Source organism: Amblyomma americanum, chromosome 6 (genome assembly GCF_052857255.1).
Source record: "Amblyomma americanum isolate KBUSLIRL-KWMA chromosome 6, ASM5285725v1, whole genome shotgun sequence".
Taxonomy (NCBI): Eukaryota; Metazoa; Arthropoda; class Arachnida; order Ixodida; family Ixodidae; genus Amblyomma; species Amblyomma americanum.
The window spans coordinates 90,749,480-90,773,740 of NC_135502.1; the positions used below are offsets into that span (position 1 = coordinate 90,749,480).

The window sequence follows — 24,261 nt, forward strand, 5'->3', positions numbered from 1 at the left end:
GCAAAAATTGTTGAAAGGAGACTTTCAATGCAGTTATAATGAACCCTTTGTTTTCGTATAGTCCATTTGCTTTCACTTACCAGCGAAAATGGACAGGGGGAAGTGTTAGGTAGGAACTGTCAGCCTTTCTGCGTTCTTGTGATCTCCCCAAGACGGGCTTCGCGTAGTCAGCCAATGAAGTCGCCGTGGCGCTTCGTGGGGGCGGTAACTCGTGCCTCCTGTCTCGGAATAATGTGACGTGTGAAGGGACAGCCTCTGCTGGAGGCGCCTATCGCGTTTGTTGCTCAGCGCTTGCGGGCCATTAGGATCGGTTTTTAGTCGGATTCGACGTATAACAGCGCAACGTCGTCAGTGCTTGTGTTTCCTATTAACATTCGGCTGCCCTGAATTTCTGAACAAATAGGAATAGTGCGAGGCGAGCAAAACGCCAACACGGCATTGAATTGTTTGCATAATAAAAAGAGGTCCTCCGGAGCAGAGAGTCACGCCTTGAGTGCTGACGTGCCGAAACATTTGTGTTTTAAAAACGAATAACTCGAATGCTGGGAATAAATTGAGCACTTTAAAGACAGCTTAAACGTTTGGTGCCAGCTACTCCAAATGAAATAGCAAATAAAAAAGACTCAATCGCAAGAAAGAGAGAGAGAGAGAAAGAGAGAGAGAAAGACAAACGGAAAGGCAGGGCGGTTAACTAGGCAGCGCCCGGTATGCTACCCTCAATCGCAAACTTTTCTGTGTGACAGGGGGGCTGCATCTGTTTTCGGGGTGGTTAAGGATGCCGGAAGGATATGTGTGTTGTGCATTTCAATCATTAATTGTTATCGAAGGCTATGAACGAGCAGCAAAAAAAGGAACTCAACGGTTAAATAACTTTCAGTAACAACGTGCTTCGTCGCCAGGCTACAGGTAGCAACGCAATGCGTTGAAGCAAATCAGAAGTGCCAAGAAGAGCGGTGTGACGTTGTTATATATGCACTGTTATATAAGTGTTATAGTGGTCACAAACGCAATTACCTCACCGCGCTGTATTTTCGTGCACCCGGACAGAAGAGCTTGTTTTGAAGTTTCCGTACAAGCACTCGCGTCGCTCATAACGCGGGCGTGGTTTCGGGAATTCATGTGTAACCTAAGAGGAAGACTTGGAAGTAATAATAACTGAATATTACATTCTCCTGAGATGAAAATAAGGTATTAATAGTTAACACATATATGTCTGTAGGCTGGGGTATGGTCTTGGGGGAACATGCTTGCGGCGTGACCTTTGCGGCTTTGGTGCCTTGTCGCGGCATTGTCTATAAAGAGATACGCTGCTCTTGGTAGTGACCTCTCAAAATCGCATAGTATTTGATTGGGCACAGGGACCGAAATAAATGTTGTCATGAATCTCTCTCGCGTCTCCTGTTTTAAAATGGCAATGCCTTTCTATTTTTTTTTTTGGCGCTGCTTATCCCCCCCCCCCCCCCATTCCATTTATGTTGCTGTGTCATTGTAATCTTTATAACTTGTTTTACTGCGTTCTTATACGTTTAGTCATCTGTCGCTGTTTACTTGATGCTTGGTTTAGGAATGTTTCAAGCACGAAGGAAAGGCGGGGTATGCATAATTTTCCTACAAAACGCTGATTACGCCCACTCCACTGAGCGTTAGTGCATAACTGTATCTGCTGCAACTGCATTACACGAAGCGTGCAAATAAGATATTGCTTCTGTCAGATAATCTTCGGGAGTAACGTGCTGGGCGGTTCTTCCTTCAATCGTGTGAAGCACGCTTCCAAAGGCATTGGGCAAAGAGTCTGCGAGGCTTATTAATGCCACTGCACAATGCATGCTCATGTGCACGCTGGCTCTCTTGCGAGTAAACATCTTTGCACTTGACTTGCGATAGTCAAGTGCGAAAGCTGGCTTGCCAGTTTAATAAAGGAATAAGCACAAGACACATCGAGACTTCTCTTGTGTGCCGCCGCATTCGTCTCGCCAGCGTCACCCGTTGAACTGCAGAAAGGCCGTGTACAGAAAAGGACGCCACATCTGATTACATTTGTGGGAGAGAAAACATGAGCGACATTACAATAAAGTTTTTTTTTTAGCAGTCCTTAATGTACCACAATGAATTATGATGAAACACCGCAGCTGCACTTTTCACTTCCGATATAGAGTTAGCATTAATCTCTTACATTTTTTTACACGGTCTATAGACAGTCCCTATAGGTGATACAAACCCTATAGACAGTCTATATATAATCATACATTTATGGTCATATACATTTAGTAGACTATTGTCTGCATACAGTGAAAGGACTGTGAATACACAGAAGGAAGTATCTATCGGAAGAAAATAGAGCAATAGAGTCTATAAGAACTCTATAGACCATTTCTATGAGGAATGAGAGGGAAGGCGCAACGGTCGCCGGCGGACACATCACAGTGGAATGTTGCTGCATAGGAGAGTAAGGGATGGAAAGGGAGAGGTAGAGTGCGAATGGAGGGTAATAACGCTATAATGCAATGAATTGCATGGAGTGACCCGGAAAATCGCGATGTTCCCACACACACTGACTGGCCACTCGTCTCTCACGTAGATCCGACGCACAGCATACGATGTCCAACTCTTGTACACACAGAGACGCATCACATCAATTACACTCGATTCATAGATGGGCTTCAGTGCAAACACGCCAATTAGCACACTAACGTATGGCCATGCGGCTTTCGCTCTCTTAATAGTGGAGCCTGCGTAGACACAACACACACACACACACACATGTCCCATCACACACGCCTATACACATGCGTGGTTATCAGTACGTGTAAATCGTGTAATCCAAGCACAGCTGTCGTGAAGTGTCACACGCGTGTATCTAATGCTATCTCGCATAAAAACTTGAGAGCGACCGTCGTCACGCCTGGCTCCGAAGAGGGCTTCGTCGTAGAGAGGGCGAGAGTCCTATCGTTACGGTGGCTTCCTGTGCTCCCCTCGCATCGGTGTAATGAGGGCACTCACAAAGCGCATGATGCATCGTCTATGGAATATTGCGGTGTCAGATTGGAAATGGGAATGGAAATAGCGACGGCAAATTCCTAATTACTGGCGTGAAAGTATAAAATCAGTTTCTGCTGTCCCGGCAAGGAAATTGTCTCTCACTCTGAATACTTACACGAATTAATGTTCAACAGCGTTAGACGATAGGACCGGAGATTTGAAGTGACAAAACACGGCGCCGTGTTTGTCTCTTCCAATCTCCGGTCCTGTTGTCTGGCGCTGCTGTTGAAAATTAATTCATGTTATGGAGCACCAACTCGCCCAGTCTGCCGTCCTTTTACAGTTCTGAATATTTACGTCGCCCTGTAATCGTGTTTTAATCGAGCTGCAGTAATTATTTTTCTCATCTATAGTAACTTTGTGCGTATAAATCTCGAGTGAAATGTGAACACGATTCCAATATTTGGAAAGGTGCGTGGGCGAGAGATCAGTTGCGCTCCAACATGTATACTGACATTCACTTGGAGACAAAAGGGGGGGGGGGGGGGGGTCATGTTGAAAACATGTTTCTCTTGGACTACTGATCCGGAGTTCCCGGGTTCGAACCCGACCGCGGCGGCTGAGTTTCGATGGAGGCGAAACGCTAAGGCGCCTGTGTGCTGTGCGACGTCAGTGCACGTTAAAGATCCCCATGGGGTCGAAATTATTCCGGAGCCCTCCACTACGGCACCTCCTCTTTCCCTCCCTCCTTTATCCCTTTCCTTACGGCGCGGTTCAGGTGTCCGCCGATATATGAGACAGATACTGCGCCATTTCCTTTCCCCCAAAACCAATTATATCTTGGGCACTGTCATTTCCTTCTCTTTTCTAATTACGACAAATGGGATTCAGCTTGGTTTTTCTGTGTAAAATTTGTCGCTTGGATGGGATTCAGCTTAGTTTTTCTGTGTAAAATTTGTCGCTTGGAATTGGCGGCCGAGTTCCCGGGTTCGAACCCGACCGCTGCGGCTTCGTTTTTATGGAGGAAAAACGCTAAGGCGCCCGTGTGCTGTGCGATGTCAGTGCACGGTAAAGATCCCCAGGCGGTCGAAATTGTCCCGGAGCCCTCCACTACGGCACCTTTTTCTTCCTTTCTTCTTTCACTCCCTCCTTTCCCATTCCCTTATGGCGCGGTTCAGGTGTCCAATTATATATGAGACAAATACTGCGCCATTTCGTTTCCCCAAAAGACCAATTATTATTATTATTGGCGGCCCTCCCACTTCCGACCCTTTCCCTTTAAGTCCGCCTCTGCATACACGAGTTAAGTATTTAGGGGACTAGATTATAAACGACCAGAGATAAGTTGTTGTGAACGAGCAGGGCACACAGGTGCCTCATTGATTTTGATTGATTCAGTGGCTGAAGGAAGCGGAAGAGGAAAGTACGCGAGCCTGTCGCTGAGGATTGAACGTCATAACCACTGTCGCATGGCAGTTCAGTCCTTGCTTTTCTTTGAAATAACAGTGCACCGCGAAGCTCCGTCACGTGGTTCTGGGGGTAAATGAAAACTAAACTCACTTGTCGCGTTCCACGACGCACAACTGCAAAGCACTATTATGAAGTTAGGCTTAATGGATCAGCGGACCAGCTTACAGTGATGTCACATATAGCGCGGATTTCAGCAAATACATGTCTTTACGTAACGAGTAAGTTCAATGTCTCGGAAATTGTGCCCGGTTAATAGCACCTCTCAAAACACGTTAAAACGAGATCATTTGTGTCTTGTAATGGAGCGGTTCTTTGAAGTGCATGGTACAAAATAAGTGAAAGGCACAAAAACCATCAAAACTTTTCAAACAAAATATAAAAATGAATGGCGGAGGGGGTGACGTAGTGGTATCGAATAAAAGGAGACGTAATTGCTACGGATCGTATTATGCGCGACTTCAAGAAGCGAGTATAAAAAATACTTTTTTTTTCTAAGCCTTGTACATGGTTTTCGGGGTTTCGAGCGACAAGTGGCGCTTGCGGGGTTTCTGCTGACGACAGATTTCTAGTTTCGCGCCAGATTCCCTTTAATGCCAGCGCACACATTACGGCAGCTTACATTGACGTTTTCCCGGCGGTCACTTGTAAAGGATATCAGACACCAGAGAATCAAATGACAGCCTTGCCCACCCTGAGACTCGTGCAGGTATAGTTTATTGCAGAAATGCCGGTTGTGGCGACTATTATTAATAATATTGCTAATTTCGTCACCGCGAGTGATCTTGGGTGCCCTTTCCTGCTATCAAATTTACAAAACATTTGCACACTTCTGCACGCATGTACGTTACGATACATGCTGTTTCTTTAGGAACTTGTGTCAGACACACAACTGCAAAGCAAGCCCCCCCTCCCTTTCACACCCACACCTTTTTATTTTTTCTTTTCGCTTTTCAGGTGCTGTTCCCGTCCACTGTGCCTTATTTTTCCTGTTCGCACATGCAACCTTCACGCAGCGGCAAAAAAACTCGTGATTCAATGCACGAAAGCGCTATTTCCAAGGTGGTGACTTATCTATAATTCAAAGAAGTCACACTATCCTATAGCTTCCGCCGTTCGCAAAGAGGAAAAGAGAAGGGCATCGTGAGTGTTATGTGCCGTATTTTAAAGGGGCTCTAATAAAATTGCAGTATGGCTGGGATGTTAAAGCATGCCTCTTCACGAATACTTTCGAGCAACAAATTTTCTAATGCACTTTGTTGAAGCTGAGTTATCTGTAGTCGAAATTTGAATTCCAGTGTCTTCGCGCTTTTCCCTCTCTCGTCACATTTTGCACGCTGGAAGGTCGGCGCTCCTCCGCCGGCCATACCTCCGGGGGAGAGCTTCCTGACCTGCCGGAGCTACGGGGCTTATTGGCCGCGGCCTTGGTAGCTGCCTGACGTCTGAAAGAATCTAGCCAGTAGCCACCTCTCAACATGTATACGTAGATGCGAGCGTCGGAGGAGGGTGCGAGCATGAGAAAGTCGCCGGGGAGGGCTCGTCAACTTTCGCGTGTGATTGTGGGTCCTCTGCTGCGTGTAGAAGTGTATTATTTGGCTCAGCTTTTCATGACAACACAATGCAGTGATTAAGCGAGTTGATGTGCTTTCCTCGGAAGCTGTTTCAGAGCCCCTTAAAAGGGGCACAAGGACAACTCCAACAAATTTGATTTCTGTTAAAGTTGAGTCCATGGCTCTTTCTGGCTACTTTGATGTTTGTACGGCAACAAAAGGCGCTTTCAATGCTGAGAAAATTTTGTTCACGAATTTTCTGGACGTTCGATTCAAATTGGTGACGTCAGGACCGAGAACGACTCCGTGGTCACCGTTTGGAAGGCAGTGGCTAGCGATGTCTCTATACTCTTATAATTCACGCGAGAAAAAAAAAAAGCTGTCTTGACGCACTGCAAATATGTTGCGAAAACTGTTTGCAGTGGCGACACCGGTATTTAATTTTTTAACCTTTTCTGCCTTTTAAGAGCACAGTTTGTATAAGTACACTTTTTGTCATTAGAACGCTGTGCTCTTTCATACATGCCAACTTCAATTTATTCTCAGTGTCTCTAATATGTAAGTTTAGTAGATAGTCGCGCGCAGTTCAAAAATGAAGTGCCAAATGTCCCTCATAGTTGGCCCTCCAAACGAGGCAAACGTTACACCGCAGGTGGCTAGAAGGGGCACGGCAGCTGCATCGTGAAAGCCATGCAGATGCAAGGACGATGGAAGGCAGAGCGTAAACGTACTGGAAAGTAATTGCTCCGCTTCACAGAATATTAACGTGTCCTAGTGCTCTCTATTATTCTCAAATTTTTAAATTGTCCATTTTGTAGCGATAGCTACATTACGGCAGCATTTCGAGGCTTCAGCGTGGCGGCGCAACCGCCACGCTGTCTCGTGGTTGGTCACGTGGTGCGGAGCAGCTGCCAACGGCGCGGGGCCGTGGCTGATCACGTGGTTCGTCACGTGGTTGGTCACGTGACCAAGTTTCACTCAGCCAGCTGTAGCTGTCGCGTCACTCCAGGTTTAACCAGAGCTAAACCACCGCCAGTTTTTTTTTTTATCTTACTGAAAAACAGTTTGCTTGAAGCTATAATATTAGGTTATGTTAGCAATATCATTATGTTTGGTACTAGCAGTTCGCATAATTTTCGAAACGCGAAATGGCCGCGACCATATTAGAACTTCGAAGCGTATTAGAAGTCGATTTTATAATATATATGTCCCAGACGTCTCCAAGCCATTATTTTCTAGCAGCATCCAGTTCGGATGCTGCCAGAATTCGATTATATCTGTCTAAAATGTTGTTAGCGAACAATGCCGTGTCCTTGAGTGTGGCCGCACCGATTTCACATAAAGTCATCATGGAAATAATGCACAGTGCGACGTTTCTCAGCACACTTGCGTAAACGCTAGGACAGCTAAGAATCCAGAGCATTCCTATACACTGCAACGAGAACGGACATCGCCCAATGAGTTCACATGATTCCCCCAAGGTGGAGTAAAGTTGTAGTGCGGAGTAATATTACCGATTAGCCTCTACCTAATCGCAGATACGGCTTTCCGCTGTAGCCGTATATAGCTGCGCTTGAGTGGGTGCTATAGAGCAATTGCTCCGTTATTAAGAACGCGCAATTTGCATTAATAACACGCATCTGAAGTGCAGCAAAGATCAAAAAGCAATAATATAAAGAAATATGAAGGAAATTCTGAGAGCAACTTGCGCAGAATGAAGAGAATCGGTCAATGTCGTTTGAGAAAGGTTTCGCTTTGTCACTTTGACCATTCTTCATACATGCATTCCGATATCATTGTCAGTTGCAGCAGCAGCTGTTGCTACTGTAGCGGTGTCCGCGTTTAAATCTGGGTTTGCGCTCTACAATATTTGTAAAATTTTACATGATTACGCTCTCAGTTTTGCGTACAAACGTAGTTAAATCCATGGGTGGACATATTTAATAAAACGCAAGTAAATAAGTTTCATACCGATAAGCTCCTATCCTAGAGCTCCGACAGAACAGTACGCTGCTGGAATATTTATTTTTAATTGTGGTCATCGCCTTCATCTATTAACACCGCACCCAAGTACGATGTAGCTTCAGTCTAAAGCGTTACTCTCTAAAGCGTTAAAGCATTACTTAAAAGCGTTAAAGCAATAAAGCGTTAAAGCATTACTCTTTAAAAATGCGTAAAATATCGCTTTTTTGGTGCGTGTACATAGCTTTCCTCTGAATGGACAATGCCCATGAGACATCTTCAACTTCAGCGTTAAACAAACAAGAGAAATCGTTCTACTTTACAAACTGACTGCTGCCTTTCATATTGGAACTATACCTGTGCAGCGCTAGGGCTAGTGGTACTCAATAGTACCGGGTAATCATATACTCTCACAGCCAAGGTTGCGTACAGTAGACTACATTATGCGACGTAAATAAGCCACGCGGAGGTGCATGTCCACCCACGTGCTTCGCATAAAGAACGCTGGCCTCCCTTGCAGAAAGAGTGTCAGCTTCTCGTGAGTTTAGTGACCGAAGCTTCAATATCTGGGTGACTGAGTTATGGCCTGAGTGAGGTTACGGTGAAGTCGGCTACAGTAGCTAGAAGTTTAGGTTAGGTTGGCCATTTAAACCACAACTTGAATGATGAGATTGAGGTAGCTTAGCTCATGTGAATTGTGGATAATGCGACGTCCAGAAGTGCGAAGTCATTTGTCCGCATATATAGGGTCGCTATGCACATACCGAGAAATGTGACAACTACCTCGTGTGTAACCGTGCAGCGGCAATGTTTAAGGCTTTTAAGCTTACTGGGTGCATTATGTTAGACGTTATAATTTGCTTTCCCAGAGCGCCAAGCATTTGGTGTAAATCTTTTTCGCTTTTTATAACATTGGTAACAAGGGAGCGCCTACAGTATACGTGCGAACAAAAGTGACAGTAAGCAGTAGACGATATAGTACAGACGTGGCCCACAAACGCACAAAGAAATTGTTTTTGCATGAATTCAGCGTGCTAACATCACATTAGCTATGTTAACGAAATCGAGGTTGATTTCTGCAAAAAAAAAAAAAAGCACTCCTGGAGTCTTTCGTGCAATGATCTTTACGCATCCTCATCGCTCGACACTTGCCGAAATCACTGTTTTTGTTTTCTATTCATGATGTCTCGTGTGTCGAATAGACAATGTTTCCTGCATAGATGCATGGATTTAGCCTATACCAAACTAACACGTAAGTGTGAGAACACACTGAATATGTCTGCTTGGTTCGCTAAATCGTCGCTGAATCTTTCGAGTCGCCTATACTTATAAGCTTACGCGCGGTTTTCGGTAAAGATCCAAACCAGTAAGCAACCGCAGCAGACGACGCAGCTGCTGCTAGTTCTTGACGTCGACCCAAAACTTGAATTAATGGGAAAATAAAGCACGTGAACAAATGACAGCGAATAAATATACTTTAAATAATTACTATAATGTGCTGTACTATAGATATATTATACTATAAATGATTATCAATACAGTGTTTCCATCATTCACTCCCCTATTTGACGCTCTCGATGGTGTGAAAACCAAACGCCTTGGCCTTGCAAGTCATGCTTGAATATCTCAAGACTTCTGCTCAAGAAATAAGTAGGCGCATATTCTCTGCTACATGGGGCGGCCTCTCGCATAATTTTGGTTTGGGTGGAATGCACCTTCGCAAAGAAAAAAGGCTTTGTTTACATCTTTCCAATGCAGTACTGCTTACAAACCAATGGCAACTATACAGTGGGGCTAACAATGCAGCGAGCAGGTTGAAATTCGGTACCTTTTGTGACTGCAATTTAACGCCGTACTGATTAAATTACGTCAAACGATTGTACGCGTCGAAAACAGAACATATGTAGCAGATGTCTGCATTTTATGCGCAAGAACAAATTTACATCCCTTTTTCTGAGAGAGCGCCAGCGAGCGTATATTGGGACGATGCACTGTGCCTGTGTCCCCGCCTGGAGGCCGATAAAGTAATCTTATGTCAGGGAAATTTGCATCTCTAATGCCAACACAGGGAAACAACGGCTTCGTTGAGAAGCAGCCGTTCGATGTATATACTTTCGACGAAATGCGAAGCGTTTCCATCGCGGGGCAACGAACACGTCGAATTCCTTTTCCCGTGCACGATTGACGCTTGTTGCTTCAGCGATACTAGTTTATGCAAGTAATCACGCGTATCATGAGATTAAAGTGTAAGTGAAAAGTTATTGCGTCATAGTTATATGTGGTCATGGCTTGCATTACCCGTGTAACAAGATTTTAAATTTTGTTTGAGCAAATTGAGTAAAAGTTTGCGTTATGGTTTATGGTTGTTTAACATCCCAAAGCGACTCAGGCTATGAGGGACGCCGTAGTGAAATGCTCCGGAAATTTCGACCAACTGGGGTTCTTTAACGTGCACTGACATCGCACAGTACACGGGCCTCTAGCGTCTCGCCTCTGTCAAAATGCGACCGCTGAAGCCGGGATGGAACCCGCGTCTTTCGGATCAACAGCCGAGCGCCATAACCACCTAGATTGCTTCACGTCATTCCAGCCTGGCTCGTTTCCTATCACGAGCGTTCCAAATCTATCAAAAGCGAGGTAAACTATTGCCCTCACTCCTCTGAAGTTGGAGACTTCATGAAGTGTTTTAGAGGGCCCCGTTACGTGGCTTTCAAGCAAAACCGTAGGTCTGTATATTTTTAACAAAATCTAGTACATAACCAGGTCGTTTCTGAAAGAATAATTTGCGTTATTTAACATGCTGACGTATTCGTTAGCGATTGAGCTGTCCTGGGAGCGCCTTTTCATGTAAAAGAGAAGCATAGACTTTTAAAACCGGACGAGTGGCGCGACCTTTGCGTCGTCGGCGAGCGCAACAACCGAACACTTTACAGCCTTGCATAACGTGGCGCGTCAGTGCTTTTGTACAAATGCAAACGTAAAATTCTGTACATACACCTATATATTAGCACAGAAATAATGAAAAATTCCCGAAGGCACATGCCAGGGCTGCATTCGGATTGTATAGCGTAAATTACTTTAAGGTTACTTTATCGCCGCAGGCGTCGTATGCATTGGCCGCGTCTGTTCTACAGGCGTGCGGTTGCTGTATAGCGCTGGCTTAGTATTTTCTCTATCGGAACAAAATTTATATTCCACTGATCGAAAAGGTCTACCCAAAGATGTTTGACGGCGTTTGTACGGAACCGTTGCGTGATCGGGTACTTTGCTTACAAAACTTACCGTTGAGCCAAAAAGAAAAAAAAATACTGTCCTTAAATATCAGTGGTCGGCCTTTTCAAGCAACTCGTGAAGTCTTCTGAACGGAGCTTTGGTAGCATTAAAATCTTTGTGCGAAAAGTTGGTTGCAAACATTTTTGGCCGACGGTCCCTCGTATGGTCGCCTCCTGGATCGTGTGTCGTGGATGTTTATATGTATACCTGTATCCGCTCTTTTATACAGACTGAAGAACAAAAGGAACGCGCCATGAGTAGCAGCATACTGTATCTCTGAAAGCTTCAGAAATGAAACATTACGATGAGCTCTTACACCTAAAACAAAGAGCTCGCCTCGAATTGGCGACAGGATTTGTGCGAGTTACTACAGTCTAGAATTTAGCCAGAACATCTTTCCTTGTTTTGTTGCTATAGCATGTCTGTGCCGTCTGTTCTTAGCGAAAGAGTCGCCAGGACCTTCAGAAATATTCCCGTTGACGCCTACATCTCAGGTTTCCTTCGATACATGGCTATCGACATTGTGAGGAAATTACAGAGCTTATTTACCCAATGAATTACATCTTATTTCCTTCAAATACATGCAAGACATTTAGAGCCGTGTGGTGAAATTGCAGGCTACGTTAGCAGTACCTAACGACGATATTTGTTGCACATTCTTCGCTGTTATGACAACTTTACTGTTACGATTATACAGTCATTAAAATTGCTATCGCAGTTGTTACTGTTATACAGTGTACGACAGTGTGCGATGAACAGCATTACGCTTCGACGAAGCTGTTTCTTCATTTCCCTTGATTATTTGACGATACGCTAAGGGTAAACTGAAGTTAGGCTAGATCGAAGTGATTACCGCTTTACGATGACAAAATATTACTTTTACTGAGAAGAGAGTTCTTATGATCGAGAGAAAATAGCTCCAAACAAAATACAGGTATCACCACACACAAGCCGTTTTCAAACTGCAATCCGGTGACGTAAGGTGCTTATTTTGTTGCACAGAGGGGAAAAAAAAGTATTACTCGCCTGTATAGTCAGAAAAATTTTTGGGAAACCGCTACAGATCACTTTCATCGCAAAAGGACGCCTAAAAGAAAAACTAAACGTGAAAACTGAAACAAACGACAACCTTTGACGTCAACATGAATACCGAAAGGTTTGGAAAGAGAATATTCCAGCTCTAAATTTCTGAGCAGCTAAGGCGTCTTTTGGCGCCGAGGTAACGTTAATGGTGGCACGAAAGCCTCTGAAAATGAATATTACTAAGAACAACTTCATGGAGCTGTCCTGCAGTGTCACTGCTCGTAATATGTGTTACGGGTGGCTTTAATACGGTACGGTGTCAACAAACTTCGCGCAGTAAACGTATTGTTATATGATTAGCTGCAATATACCTTCAATTTCGAATGCTGCTTACGAGATTGGTAAACGAATTTAGCGCTCTGGAATAACGATGGACAATAAGTAGTTTCTGCCAGCTTTTCTTTAGCGCATTTTACACCCATATGGTAGTCACAATCATTATCATCAGCCTGACTACTCCCACTGCAGGACAAAGGTCCCTCCCATATCTCTCCAATTAATCCTGTCCTGCACGTGATAGCATACACACACTATCACAAATGCGGCATTTAATCTTCACAGTGGCAAGCGCCAGCGCTTAGTATCCGCAAATGTTAACTGTCGATCATACGTGTGAATTTAATAATAATAATGATGATAATAATAATAATAATGCCTTATTCATCTCATTGTGCGACACCATATTCCAGCCCGCTTTAAGGTGCACTTAATAGAATTTCGTCAAGTTATTGTTCTCGATAAAAAATTGATTCTGTGGTTCTTTGAGGCTATGTTTACGTTTGTCCGCCAGTAGAAGACGCATTTATCGGCGAGAGGATGGGAATTTAAAAATCTCCCGTCCAATCGATTCTAACTGGTGACGTCTTTACCGAAAAAGTCGGGTTGCCACAGTTCTAAATAGAATGGCATTGTAGCGTAGCCTCTGAGATCCGCACCCAAAAATCGGAGCCGACGCACCCATTTTACTGGCCAAATCGGCCGCTGATGTCGACACGTGTATTTCATTTTTGGCCTTTTCTAGCTTATGGAGTCTCAGTTTTCGGCGAGAGTGGTCTTCGTGATTAGAAAATGCACGATACCCTATTTATGCGGGCGTACTTCTGTTTGTCCCCAGTGTCCCTTTACGCGCAGCTAGCTCAACTTGTGAAAGGCACCGGGAAATTCAGCGAAAAACACAACTGGCAAACCTAGGAAAACACATGAACTGAACCTGACCCGAAAGACGTGGGTTCGATCCCGGTCGCGGTGGTCGAATTTCGACGGAGGCGAAATTCCAGAGGCCCGTGTGCTGTGCGATATGTCAGTGCAGAGTAATGAACCAAATGTGATCGAAATTTCCGGAGCCCTTCACTTCGGTGTCCCCCTAGCCTGAGTCGCTTTGGGACGTTAAACACCCCACAGACCATTTACTACTTGAACCGAACAAAATATAATAAATAAAAGAAAAGCAAGGGGAATTCTACTTCTTCATAAACTGAACCAAAAACATTCTTTGTACAATGCATAATACAAGCATCACAAAAACTTCAGAAAGAATGGCACTTATTGAAATGAAATGCAAAATCTCAGGCTAAACAATTGCAGTGTGCCGGAAATCTTGAAATATCAGAACATATGAGCCCAAATACGTTTTATTATTTGCTTGCAGATCGATTGTTCTTACCCTGGCCGTTTTTCACCTGCATAACGCTATTTAGCGCTTTGTTTAGTGCCGAGAAACGCTGAACTTAGACAATCTGCTTGATGATTTCGCTTTGCTAATTTAGTCTCGAAGCTTCTCAAGTGAATACGCTTTAAGCTATAAGCACGTCTTTTTTTTTTTTTTCCTCAAGGATTCAACCTGTTTATGACAAAAGTCGTCACCTCTTTTGGGTGCGGCAGAGTCGCTCCAATTCGCGTGGTTCGCCGTTTCAGCAGCAGCCAATAACGGCTATTACGACGCCATTCTTGGACTGACGTAACAGAATGTCTGAACTCCCCTCAATGAAGGGCGCTAGCGCATTTCCGAGCGCTGTATTCGTTCCGTACCGATGAGATGGTGCTGGTGTCATTTTCTTTTTCGATATCTTCCGTACGAAATCGTGAAGTTGCTATAATATCGGCATTAAGTTATTCAAAATAATAACTACCTTTGCGGTTTACTTTTTAAAAATCGTGCAGTTACATTTATATTGGGTTTAGATGGAAATAATGTCGCTAATAATTTAGTTTTCGGCAGTAGTAGTAATTGTAGTAATTGGTTTTTTGGGGGAAAGGAAATGGCGCAGTATTTGTCTCATATATCGTTGGACACCTGGGCCGCGTCGTAAGGGAAGGGATAAAGGAGGAAGTGAAAGAAAGGAAGAAAGAGGTGCCCTAGTGGAGGGCTCCGGAATAATTTCGACCACCTGGAGATCTTTAACGTGCGCTGACATCGCACAGCACACGGGCGCCTTAGCGTTTTTCCTCCATAGAAACGCGGCTGCCGCGGTCGGATTCGAACCCGGGAACTCCGGATCAGTAGTCGAGCGCCCTAACCACTGAGCCACCGCAGCGGGTCGTTTTCGGCAGGCACGTAGCGCTTTCGAGCGCTACCTCTGTACCTCAGATTGGTTACCAGAGAGATTTCAGTCCCATTAGTTCGAAAAAAAAAAAAAACTCCGACGTTTTGTCTTCCAACCTCAGAGCTTCCTCCGCGTTGCCTGCTTTTCCAGGTTACATTGCTGCAAAACCAGTCATTCACAACCTGAGTAATAACCATCGCAAAGAGGTAATTAATCTCCACCAAACATTACTCTAAAAGTAAACTGACTATCATTTGATTGCAGTAACGACGTCACCGCAGCGTCTGCACTGGTGCAGAGCATTGTTCAGTCTTGCGTTTTGCTGTCTCGCTCACACTCGGCGGCAACGTCGGGTTAGGAGATAAAATGTTATACCCCCTGTGAAATCCGCCCAAGCTTTGCTCTTTCGCCACGTTTCACGTTGCTTAATTCTCTTCCTTGCGCTGCTTGGCTTCATCTTTCTCACTCACTGGGCTGCTGCAGATTAACCTTGGAAGCGCCGCTGCTGCTGCGGGGACGGAACGGCGCTGCAGGAACGCTGTCTCTGGAGCAGCGCAGGCCGCCAGAGCGGCTCAGACAATGCGCAGATCATTAACTTTCAATGCGCGGCCTTGGCGCGATGAACAAAAGCGCAAGGCTGTTCAGCAGACACTGGTTGTGCTACTGCTGGGGAGCGCAGGCAAGAGCGGAATAAAGAATGCAAGGGGAACAGGTCTAGCACCCGCTGTGCGCTGCTGTTACGTAATTGCTGGCGGTGGGGGAGGAAGAGGGCGAGGGGTGAATAGTGCGATGTGGTGTTGTTGCTAGTGCACGCTGGGACACAGTACGTCAGCTGTGCTCGTGGTGTACGCGCCGTCGATACTTTTACTCCGGTGAAGGGAAAACTTCGACTTTGTTTACTACCGTGTGGCGTACACGTCGGTGCTGCTGCAGGAATTCTGATGGAAATGTGTGGTTTACCATGTAGGACTCAAGCTGAAGGTTCTGCGGCTGAAACGAAACGGAGCGATCAGATTAACAATCAAGCAATCGGGGAAATCTGGGAATAAAAAAAGAGAAAAATACTTGTGGAGAATGGCACCTGAATCTGCCATCCATTCGTCGTTTGTCTCTCGTACTTTAAATTTTCTCGTTTTCAGGAACAGTTGTTCCGGATAAAAAAAGGGGGTGGGTGGGAGCGGAGGCACACACACAAACACACACAAAAAAGAAAACTGTGAATAACTAAAAAAAAAATAGCCGACTCAGTTTTGGGGAACTTTTTCACGTTGTTCGGAATTTCCCCCTTTTGGCTGTTTTCTGGTCTTTTACAACCATTTTCAAATGCTTATACGGGCGCTTTAAGCTGCATGCTATGTTCGGTGTGCTTTCCTGTGTTAACCACGTGGTTCATGTGCCATTATAGCGATGTCTACCGATTGTTACAAGAATTATCGCAAAGGCACTTCGCAGACATTGTTAATGACCACATTGATTACTGGTCCGTGACAACGCTGCAGGATCCTAATAAGCAGAAAGCGCCCTTTCCGCTTGGTAGACTGTTGAGCAGTCTCGATGACGCTCTCAATCACTGTCATATCTTGGATGTGAAATCTTTTTCTAAAGAACACAGAAACGACCGCATGGAGAACACGAAGCCATCAGATACAACATGATGATGTACGAATACATTACGGTTAATGTGTTATGCCCTCTCCTTGTCTTTGATGCACTGCCGTGCCTTACAAATTTTCAGCGACATCTTGACGATAGGTCACATATCATCATCGCCATTGCAGTATGTGACGGCCAGTATTATTATTCGCGTGGATGATTATCTGTAGTAGGCCTTATTATGCACTGTCACGAAACACCGCCAAGATGGCGTGGAATGGTCTTTAAAGCATGGCGTCGTAATAAATACAAAGAGAGAAAGCCTTTACATACCTCATACAATGTCCTGTTCGGAATAGTTCTTAAAGTGCATGCGTGAAAACCGGCATAAACATCCCGAGTACCAAATTAGGTGAATTATTATGTCAGATTGTTTAAGTAATGTATCTGATTCAGTTTATGTATCAAACCAAGTGCGTGTACCTTCTTTGCCCGAATCACTACAAAACGTGTACAGTAGAATGTGTATGAAACCGTTACTTCATGACCGCGGTGCATATATTGCAAGTACTCATTTTCTTTCGGCGTGTAGCATGCAGTTGTTCAGTGATGGCGAGTTTAAGCTGAGCTAAACACGCTTCGCAACAAACCGACACAATCCGCGCAGCGCCCAAGCCATCAAAGTGGCACCAGCAGTAAGACTCGCCCGCCTTTATTTTTTTGTCGCAGAGCATCGTCGCATAACAGAGTTGTCTCTCGGCGCATGCGCAGGTCGGTCGTTCCTGTTTGCCTCGGACCCGACGAATGGCACCTTCACGGGCATGGAGCCCAAGCGGCAGCGCACGGCCTACACGCGCCACCAGATCCTCGAGCTCGAGAAGGAGTTCCACTTCAACCGCTACCTGACCCGGCGACGGCGGATCGAGATTGCGCACTCGCTCTGCTTGTCCGAGCGCCAGATCAAGATCTGGTTCCAGAACCGGCGCATGAAGTGGAAGAAGGACAACAAGCTGCCCAACACCAAGAACGTCAAGAAAAACAACCCCAACAGGGGTGCGCAGCAGCAGCAACAGCAGCAGCAACAACAACAGCAGCCGCAACAGCCGCAGCATCCGCAGCAACAGCATCCGCAGAACGCGTCCTCACAGGAGCCCCATCCACCGCCTCACCAGCAGCCGTCGCCGACGCTGCAGGTGCCCAATCCGCTGGCGCTGGCTCCGCATCAGCACGCCCACCTGCTGAACAGCCACCCGCTGGGCCACCCGGCCCAGACGCACATCATGTCGCCGCTGCCGCCGCCTCCCACTGTGGATACCAAGGGAGACTACGGACTCACGGAACTGTGAACCGCGTGGTCTTCTAGTGGGTGACGTGTGCCTGTGAGTGCCCTTCCCATCCGCAGACTCTTTAAGCTGTGCGGTTAAGTGCGCGCTCTCCGGACACTGACGCTCAAACCGCGATCCAGTGGCTGCCCGCAAGGAAGCAATCTTCGAGAAAAAAAAATCAAGTTCCTCTCTCAGGAGAACCCGGACACGCGTCCTCATTGTGGTGGCGACATCGCCGCCGCGGAAGCTGCCGCTGTGTATATGAACACGAATGTCGCGCGCCAAGGTGTGGTGACGTTACAAAAAGTATAGCGGTGGTTCGCGGCGCCTGCGGTGTGTGCTGCCCCCGGGTTCGTCGTGTGTGCGTGTGTGCGCGTGGACCACATCCGTCGACAAGTTAGTGCAGGTGTGTCATGCTGTTCTCTTGTAAATACAACTCAGGTTTCACGAGACATCCTCCGCGCCGTGTGGCTTTTGCAGTGCTGTGTAGCTGTCACGTCGTTACACGAAGGAAAGGGGGAGGAGGGGGAAGAGAGAGAAAAAACACGGGATATCGAGGAATCTCGAAACGCCCGGCTGCTGGCGCCGCGTTCTTCGGAACCATCCTAAGCAGCCAGGGAAATGCCTTTCACGAAGTCCGAGAGTTTCCGCCATGATGCCTGAGCACAAAGCGCTGCAGGGTCTTTTGGCACCCGCAAAAGCTCCTGTTGCTTCCAACCCGTCATGTACTTTAATTTTTGCTTAGCTTGTACTTATAAGGCTGAAATCCGATCGAGTGAAGCTTTATGGCTAGAGATTTCAAGAATCCATCAGCACATTTTTTTTAAATCCTCGATTCAGGATATCATAATAAGATTCGGCAAATTGAAACGTGTCAATTTTAATGTCAAACTTTGTTTCACATAAGAAGGCTGTCTTTATGACGCCTACATGTGAAATCATACGTTGTGATGCCAAGAAAGCAAGGTTATGAGTATGTTAGTGAGCTCTTACTGATCTCTTACTGGTACACTTCCGCGGTGTGTTACAATGTCTGCAGCCTTTATTCAAAACTGAAATCGACTAAAGCAACAGAATTCTAAAAAAAAATGTATTTTTATGTTGCTTCAGGCTACAGGTGTGGAGTTCGATAGCGCTGTTGCTGAATCCGGCGCCGAATCCGCTGAATCAGCAGGCACCAGAACATGTGACGTATGAGAACATGAAAAAGTAAAGTCTGGAAAAGAAGTCATGAAGGCGAAGGTTTGACAAGAGCGAAAATGATACCGCAATAGCAGGCCTTGCAATAGCAGGCCTTGCCTGACTTACTTTTGCACTGATACTACTACCTCACACGACATTGCCCAATAATAGCGGGGTTAGAGCGTAACAGGAGCCTTGCGGCGTGCGAAATGTTCTGCAGCCGAGGTTTTGAATGGACGGCTACATGATACTCAGGGGCATTTCTCTCACGAATGAGTGCTGTCACTGTGCACAGGCTAAGCATGTAAGCGTTACACACACTTTCCTTGAAAGTTCGCAGCGCTGAGAACTGGCGCAAATACTCACCACAGGCTAAACCGAAAGTGAAAAGCAAACTACGTTTATGGCGGAATTCAGCGCATATCGAGGCGGGAAGCAATCTGACCGGGAGCATTAGGGATCTCGCACTGTGATGTCGCCTCTGTATAGATGGAGGTTGCGCTACACGCCTCGAAGGAAAAAAAAAGAATGGACAGCGCGGCCAATCTTCCTAAGCCTCGTTGTTCTCGTCCCCGCGGTTGCGGTTTTACAGTTAGATTCAGTTTACTTATGTGTCGTTTTCCTTGTTCTTCAGTCCGGTGGCAGTGACACGTCAGAGAGCACAGTGAGCTCGTGCCCATGTCCGCAAAACGAGCGGGCTGGGTTGTCCAAGCAGTGATCTTACAGTTGTGTCGATCGTGTACTCTAAATCGGACGCATGGCAGTGAAGCTTTCGTCTCCGGGCAGGTTAAAGCCACGGAATCCTACACAGTATATCCACCGCAGAAATAACGTCTTTTGTACAGTTCTGTCCTCTTCCTTGTGTTTGCCCTAAGTTATGAATACTATCTTGTGAGCCCAGCCGCGAGCGAAATATTTTAGCGACGCTACAGAAATATTGTCACCGTCCTAAGTGTTCTGGTGGTAGGCCTAATTTATACCCGGAGTTAATTCAGTATCGTTGTCGGCGCTGAAGCGATTCGAAGCTATACAACGTCCACATTTCTCTCTGTCGTTCAGCACATTTGCAGAGCGACAGTGGGCACTGAAAATTATGACGTTCAATAGTTTTGGTTACGGTCTGTGATACCCTCTTTAGTATGAATACCGGAAAATTCGATGGTCTAGAGATCAAACCAAACTTAATTCAGCAATGAAGTACAATAAGACAGACAGGCGTTCAACGTTGCCCTTTCATAAGCCACCAGCGGGAAATCTGTGATATTTTTTGCATCCTGTTTATTGTTGTCCTGCTTTTTCTTTTTTTTTTAGTGTGTGTTCGTTGTGCTGTAGGTCGCTTCTTGAATTCATTGGGCTAGCGAAAACTATGTTTGGAGGTCTTATAACAGTGCCGTGCGGAACCACTGCGTCCCGGTTTATGTTCTGCGATTGAATAGCTTGAATCGTTTGTCTTGGTGCTGAGGCGACTGTTTTTGCGTAGCTCGGGCTGCCTTACCACTGTGAAGGTGGACAGCAGCGACGGAGGAACACATATAAATATTCTGGGTTTGCCTTTATTCTGGTTCAGTACTGCAGTTATGCAGCGTCATTCCTATACAGATCCTGCAGAACAATGATACATCGGGCTAAACTTGAGTTTCACCTCATAGAACGGCTAGAAGATTGAATGGTTATAGTTTCGGTTTGGTTTGGTTATAGTTTTGAACTAGAAGCAGCTGTGAAAGGAGGCAATACATCCAGTCATTGGGAGATTTCAAGTCTTGCTGTCTCGCTGTCAATTATTAAATTCTGAATTTTGTAGAATCCCCTATTTCTGTAATCTCTCCTTCGTGCTGGAAGTAGTCGGCGACAAAAAAAAATTAAGATTGTTTTATGCATCGCGCTTTCACCGGAGTCCATGTTTCACAGTCGCGAACAGCTCTAGAATGCAAGGAAGTTGAGACTAAACGTTTTTCTTTTTTTTTTTAGCCCGACGCTCGCAGCACTGAATTCATCTGAATGACCGAAAATGCCTTCTTTCTGCTTCATGCAGATGGTGGCCGATCAACTCAAGCGCTATGTAGGCGTAACTGCGTCCCTGCCTTTTCGTCGGCTCCGAGAACATTTGTGCGGGTGCCTTTATAAGCATGCGATTGGTCCGTCTGCACCGCCGAGGAGCGCTCGTTTTATTACAGCAATTGAGGTCGGCTCACCGCTATTCGCATGAGCCTATTGCACGCAAAATTACGGGCTTGTACCTTTTATTACGCACTCACGGGCGCTTCTCGAAACGACCGCGCAATCATATGTGTGGCTCGGGCTCCGACCGGCAGGAACTTCTTCCGTACTATGTCTCTGGTTTGTTTGAATAAATATTAACTTAAGTATCCGGTTTAACGTTCGCACGCAAATTGAAATGAATTTATCTTATCTTGAGCTCAGTTCCTACTGTCTGACGATTCTCTTCAAGTGGAACGATGAGCGCCGATAAAAAAATCAGCAAGCCTGCGTATTGGGACGGCTCTGTGAGATAATTAGAATCTTTCTTTTTTTGTATTTGTAGTTATTGGCAGTTAAGTGCTGATAGCGCTTGTAACAGCACTTGGCTTTTAGGCGCCCGTCAAAGTGCTAGAAAAAAGAATTTTTCCACCTCTATTTCTGTATCCCACACGTTTTGTGAAGTATCATACTTAGATATCACTTCGAAGAAAATTTTCAATAGACGCAAGAAAGGATTGCAAAATTTCCAGAGCGGACTGGTTTAAGCTGGATCCAGGGCCATCAAATACATGCTAAAACTGTAGGCGGAACACAAAGTTAATATTTACATGCCCAAAATAATGGCCGCAGTAAGGTTGGTCATTATCGGGGGCGTGCAGATCGAATATTGATCACTGCTTTAAAAGGTTTCAACATTGTTTTGCCATCTGAACTGTTTGTGAAATGTCCATGATCTGAACAGCGAAAGTGAAGTCCTGCTCATTTAGTCTGCCCCCTGGCCTCCTTTCTCTTTGCGTTTCACCTGCCTTTCACAGTTCTAGGAGAAGCCCGACCATATTCATTTAAACCGTGCAGATGCAGATGCCAGAGCACCTGCTCTTAGAACTTTTGGGAGCAGGTGCAAGGTGTTCCCGCCACCACCTCCGCCGTGCTTTCTCCGCGCGCGCAAAACAGTCCAGAGAACAATGTGGCGACGACCAGAGATCGCTTATTCGAAAAAGGCATACTTTCAAGGACAAATTTCCCGCAGTTGCTAATTCTCACTGCTGCAAAGTTCGTGTAGCATTGAAAGAGAGCCGCAGTCGTTGAAAAACACGAACGACCGTCTACGAAGCACGGATGTCTCGTTTTTGTAAATTCACTTCGCCGCGAAAAGAAAGCTCGGCATATTCTTGTGGAGTAAGCAAACGACTAGAAAGAGGAAGCGTGCATTGGGTGCGTCGCTCGTGGCCGCATCCAGGTGACAGGACCCGTTTGGTGACAGTGCCGCGAGAAGAACCCTCGCGGGAACTTGAGTCGCGTGCGGAGATGTGACAGGAAAAAAGACGCAGAGGGCGTGGATGCAGTTCTTCGGACGTGTGCAGACGCGGCCCGAGGTCTGTCTCGTCCCCACGCCGACTCACCTACGCATCGACCTCATGATTGTATAGCGGTGAGGCACACAGTCGCCTGCATGTGAGGCTGCCATGCCAAGCACAGTGATCTGGATGTGGAATGTATATTTTGTCTGGCTGAAACATTTTTGTAACGTTCTCGGAGTGAATGGAACCAACAACAGCAGCAACAACAGCAAAAAAAGAGAGACACCTCTACCGGCCGGCATCGAGTGCTTGTGCTATTATGTATCACTGTAAGTGTTGTAGCCATGTTATTAGAAATGGACGTTTCTTTCACCTTTTTTTTCTTCGCTATGAATGTTGTATAAAAACTGAGTTCATTTGAAATAAGCGCTAATAAAAAAGAGCTGATCGTCCCTGTATCTTCTGGGCTCGTGTGTCTTCTTGGGGCCTGTACAGCGTTCCCCGGTGTGCATTCTATACAGACACGAAACACTTTCTTCTGATGCAACGAATGAGCAGGCACTCTGCTTAACAACACGTGTAATAAAACCGATCCGCTTTTAGTCGTCGACGTCGTGCGTCACAATCGGAAACTCCCGCGTTCACGATGCTGGCCTGTGAACTGCCACACTATCTCAGCAGGCTGCGCTCTCGACCGTGCGTCACATGTGGTCGTGTTATTGCGAGCCAGCGTTTGCAACGCGGCCACCCCAACCCTACCAGAGAGGAATGGGAGGCGGCCCTGCTTGGCTGTTCGGACCTTCAGTCTCAAAAGGCTTTGGTCAAGAGGGCTAAGCTGGCGGCTTCGACCAATGGGGTCCCGGAATAAGGACTCCACCCATTGCGGGGCTCTTTAAAGAGCCTCACCTCTTTCATTAAATAAAGGCTTTTCACCACCACCACCTTGCATGGTACAATGAAGAGGGTACAGCATGTCTCTGCGCACTGTTGTAAACTGCACAGACTTGGCCGTGTGAGTGGCGTCCTCGGTATCTTTGTGAGCGGCGAATTCGTACCCTCTGTCGTCAGGGGTCCCAGAACGTCTCCTCACTGGCCCCGACGACTCCATAATTCGTCCTCTTATTTAAGAGACATGCGTAATCTCAGCCTTACCTGACTCCAACCGCTCTGTTAAGGCGATATACATACTCCATATCTGATTGGTGTATGTACGGCGACCCATCCCAAAGCTTTAGCAAGAATCGCTTGTTACTCGCTTAATACATACTGGCATGCTAGTGGGCTGGATACACTCCTTTGAGAAGAGCTGGCGGGAGTTTCCCTAACTTCTGCTTTACTCTTTCGCGGCGATGGTCGCCACGTCCACCGACTGCCCGAAGCGAATGTATAAACCAAGTGGGGCTTGGGGTCCTGTGCGTGGTACTGAGAGTGTGCCACCAAAAAGAACTACATCCGGGTAGGTCTCGATCACGTGGGAAGGAGAGTGAACTCCTCCGTGGATGGCCGGTGCCTGCTGGCAGCAGGACTGCACAGAGTGTGGTAAAATTATGAATGTCACATCTGCGTTCTAAAATATAAAGCGAAGATGTCAGACCTTTTCCTTTAAATCTGGAACATTTCTTCGGGTTTATAGTGGTGTTTGTGTCTTTCTGGTTCATATTCTTTTTATTCTAGCTGTAAGACACTGCAGGGTGCACATGGCAGTAGTGAAACACTGGGCAAACAGAAACGTGAAATATGAATAGTTTTAGCAAATTATGCATGGATTTCAGGAAAGTGATGAACAAACTGATTGGCTGGCAGT

General features: G+C 46.0%; 1 protein-coding gene across 2 annotated transcripts in view; it reads left to right on the forward strand.

Annotated features, from left to right (window-relative positions):
- LOC144093840 (homeobox protein Hox-D4a-like) overlaps positions 1-22,913 on the forward strand; it is a 50,583-nt gene extending 27,670 nt beyond the window's left edge. The window contains exons 2-3 of one of the 2 annotated variants that reach the window (XR_013306340.1): positions 17,222-18,181; positions 20,990-22,907. Coding sequence is in view for 1 of the 2 variants with exons in the window: in XM_077627560.1 (XP_077483686.1) it covers positions 17,222-17,796 (575 nt within the window). In the remaining variant the exon portion in view is untranslated. Of the gene's footprint in view, positions 1-17,221 lie in introns of both variants that reach the window. The other variant, XM_077627560.1, reaches the window with a different exon arrangement.
- The last annotated feature ends 1,348 nt before the right edge of the window (positions 22,914-24,261 follow it).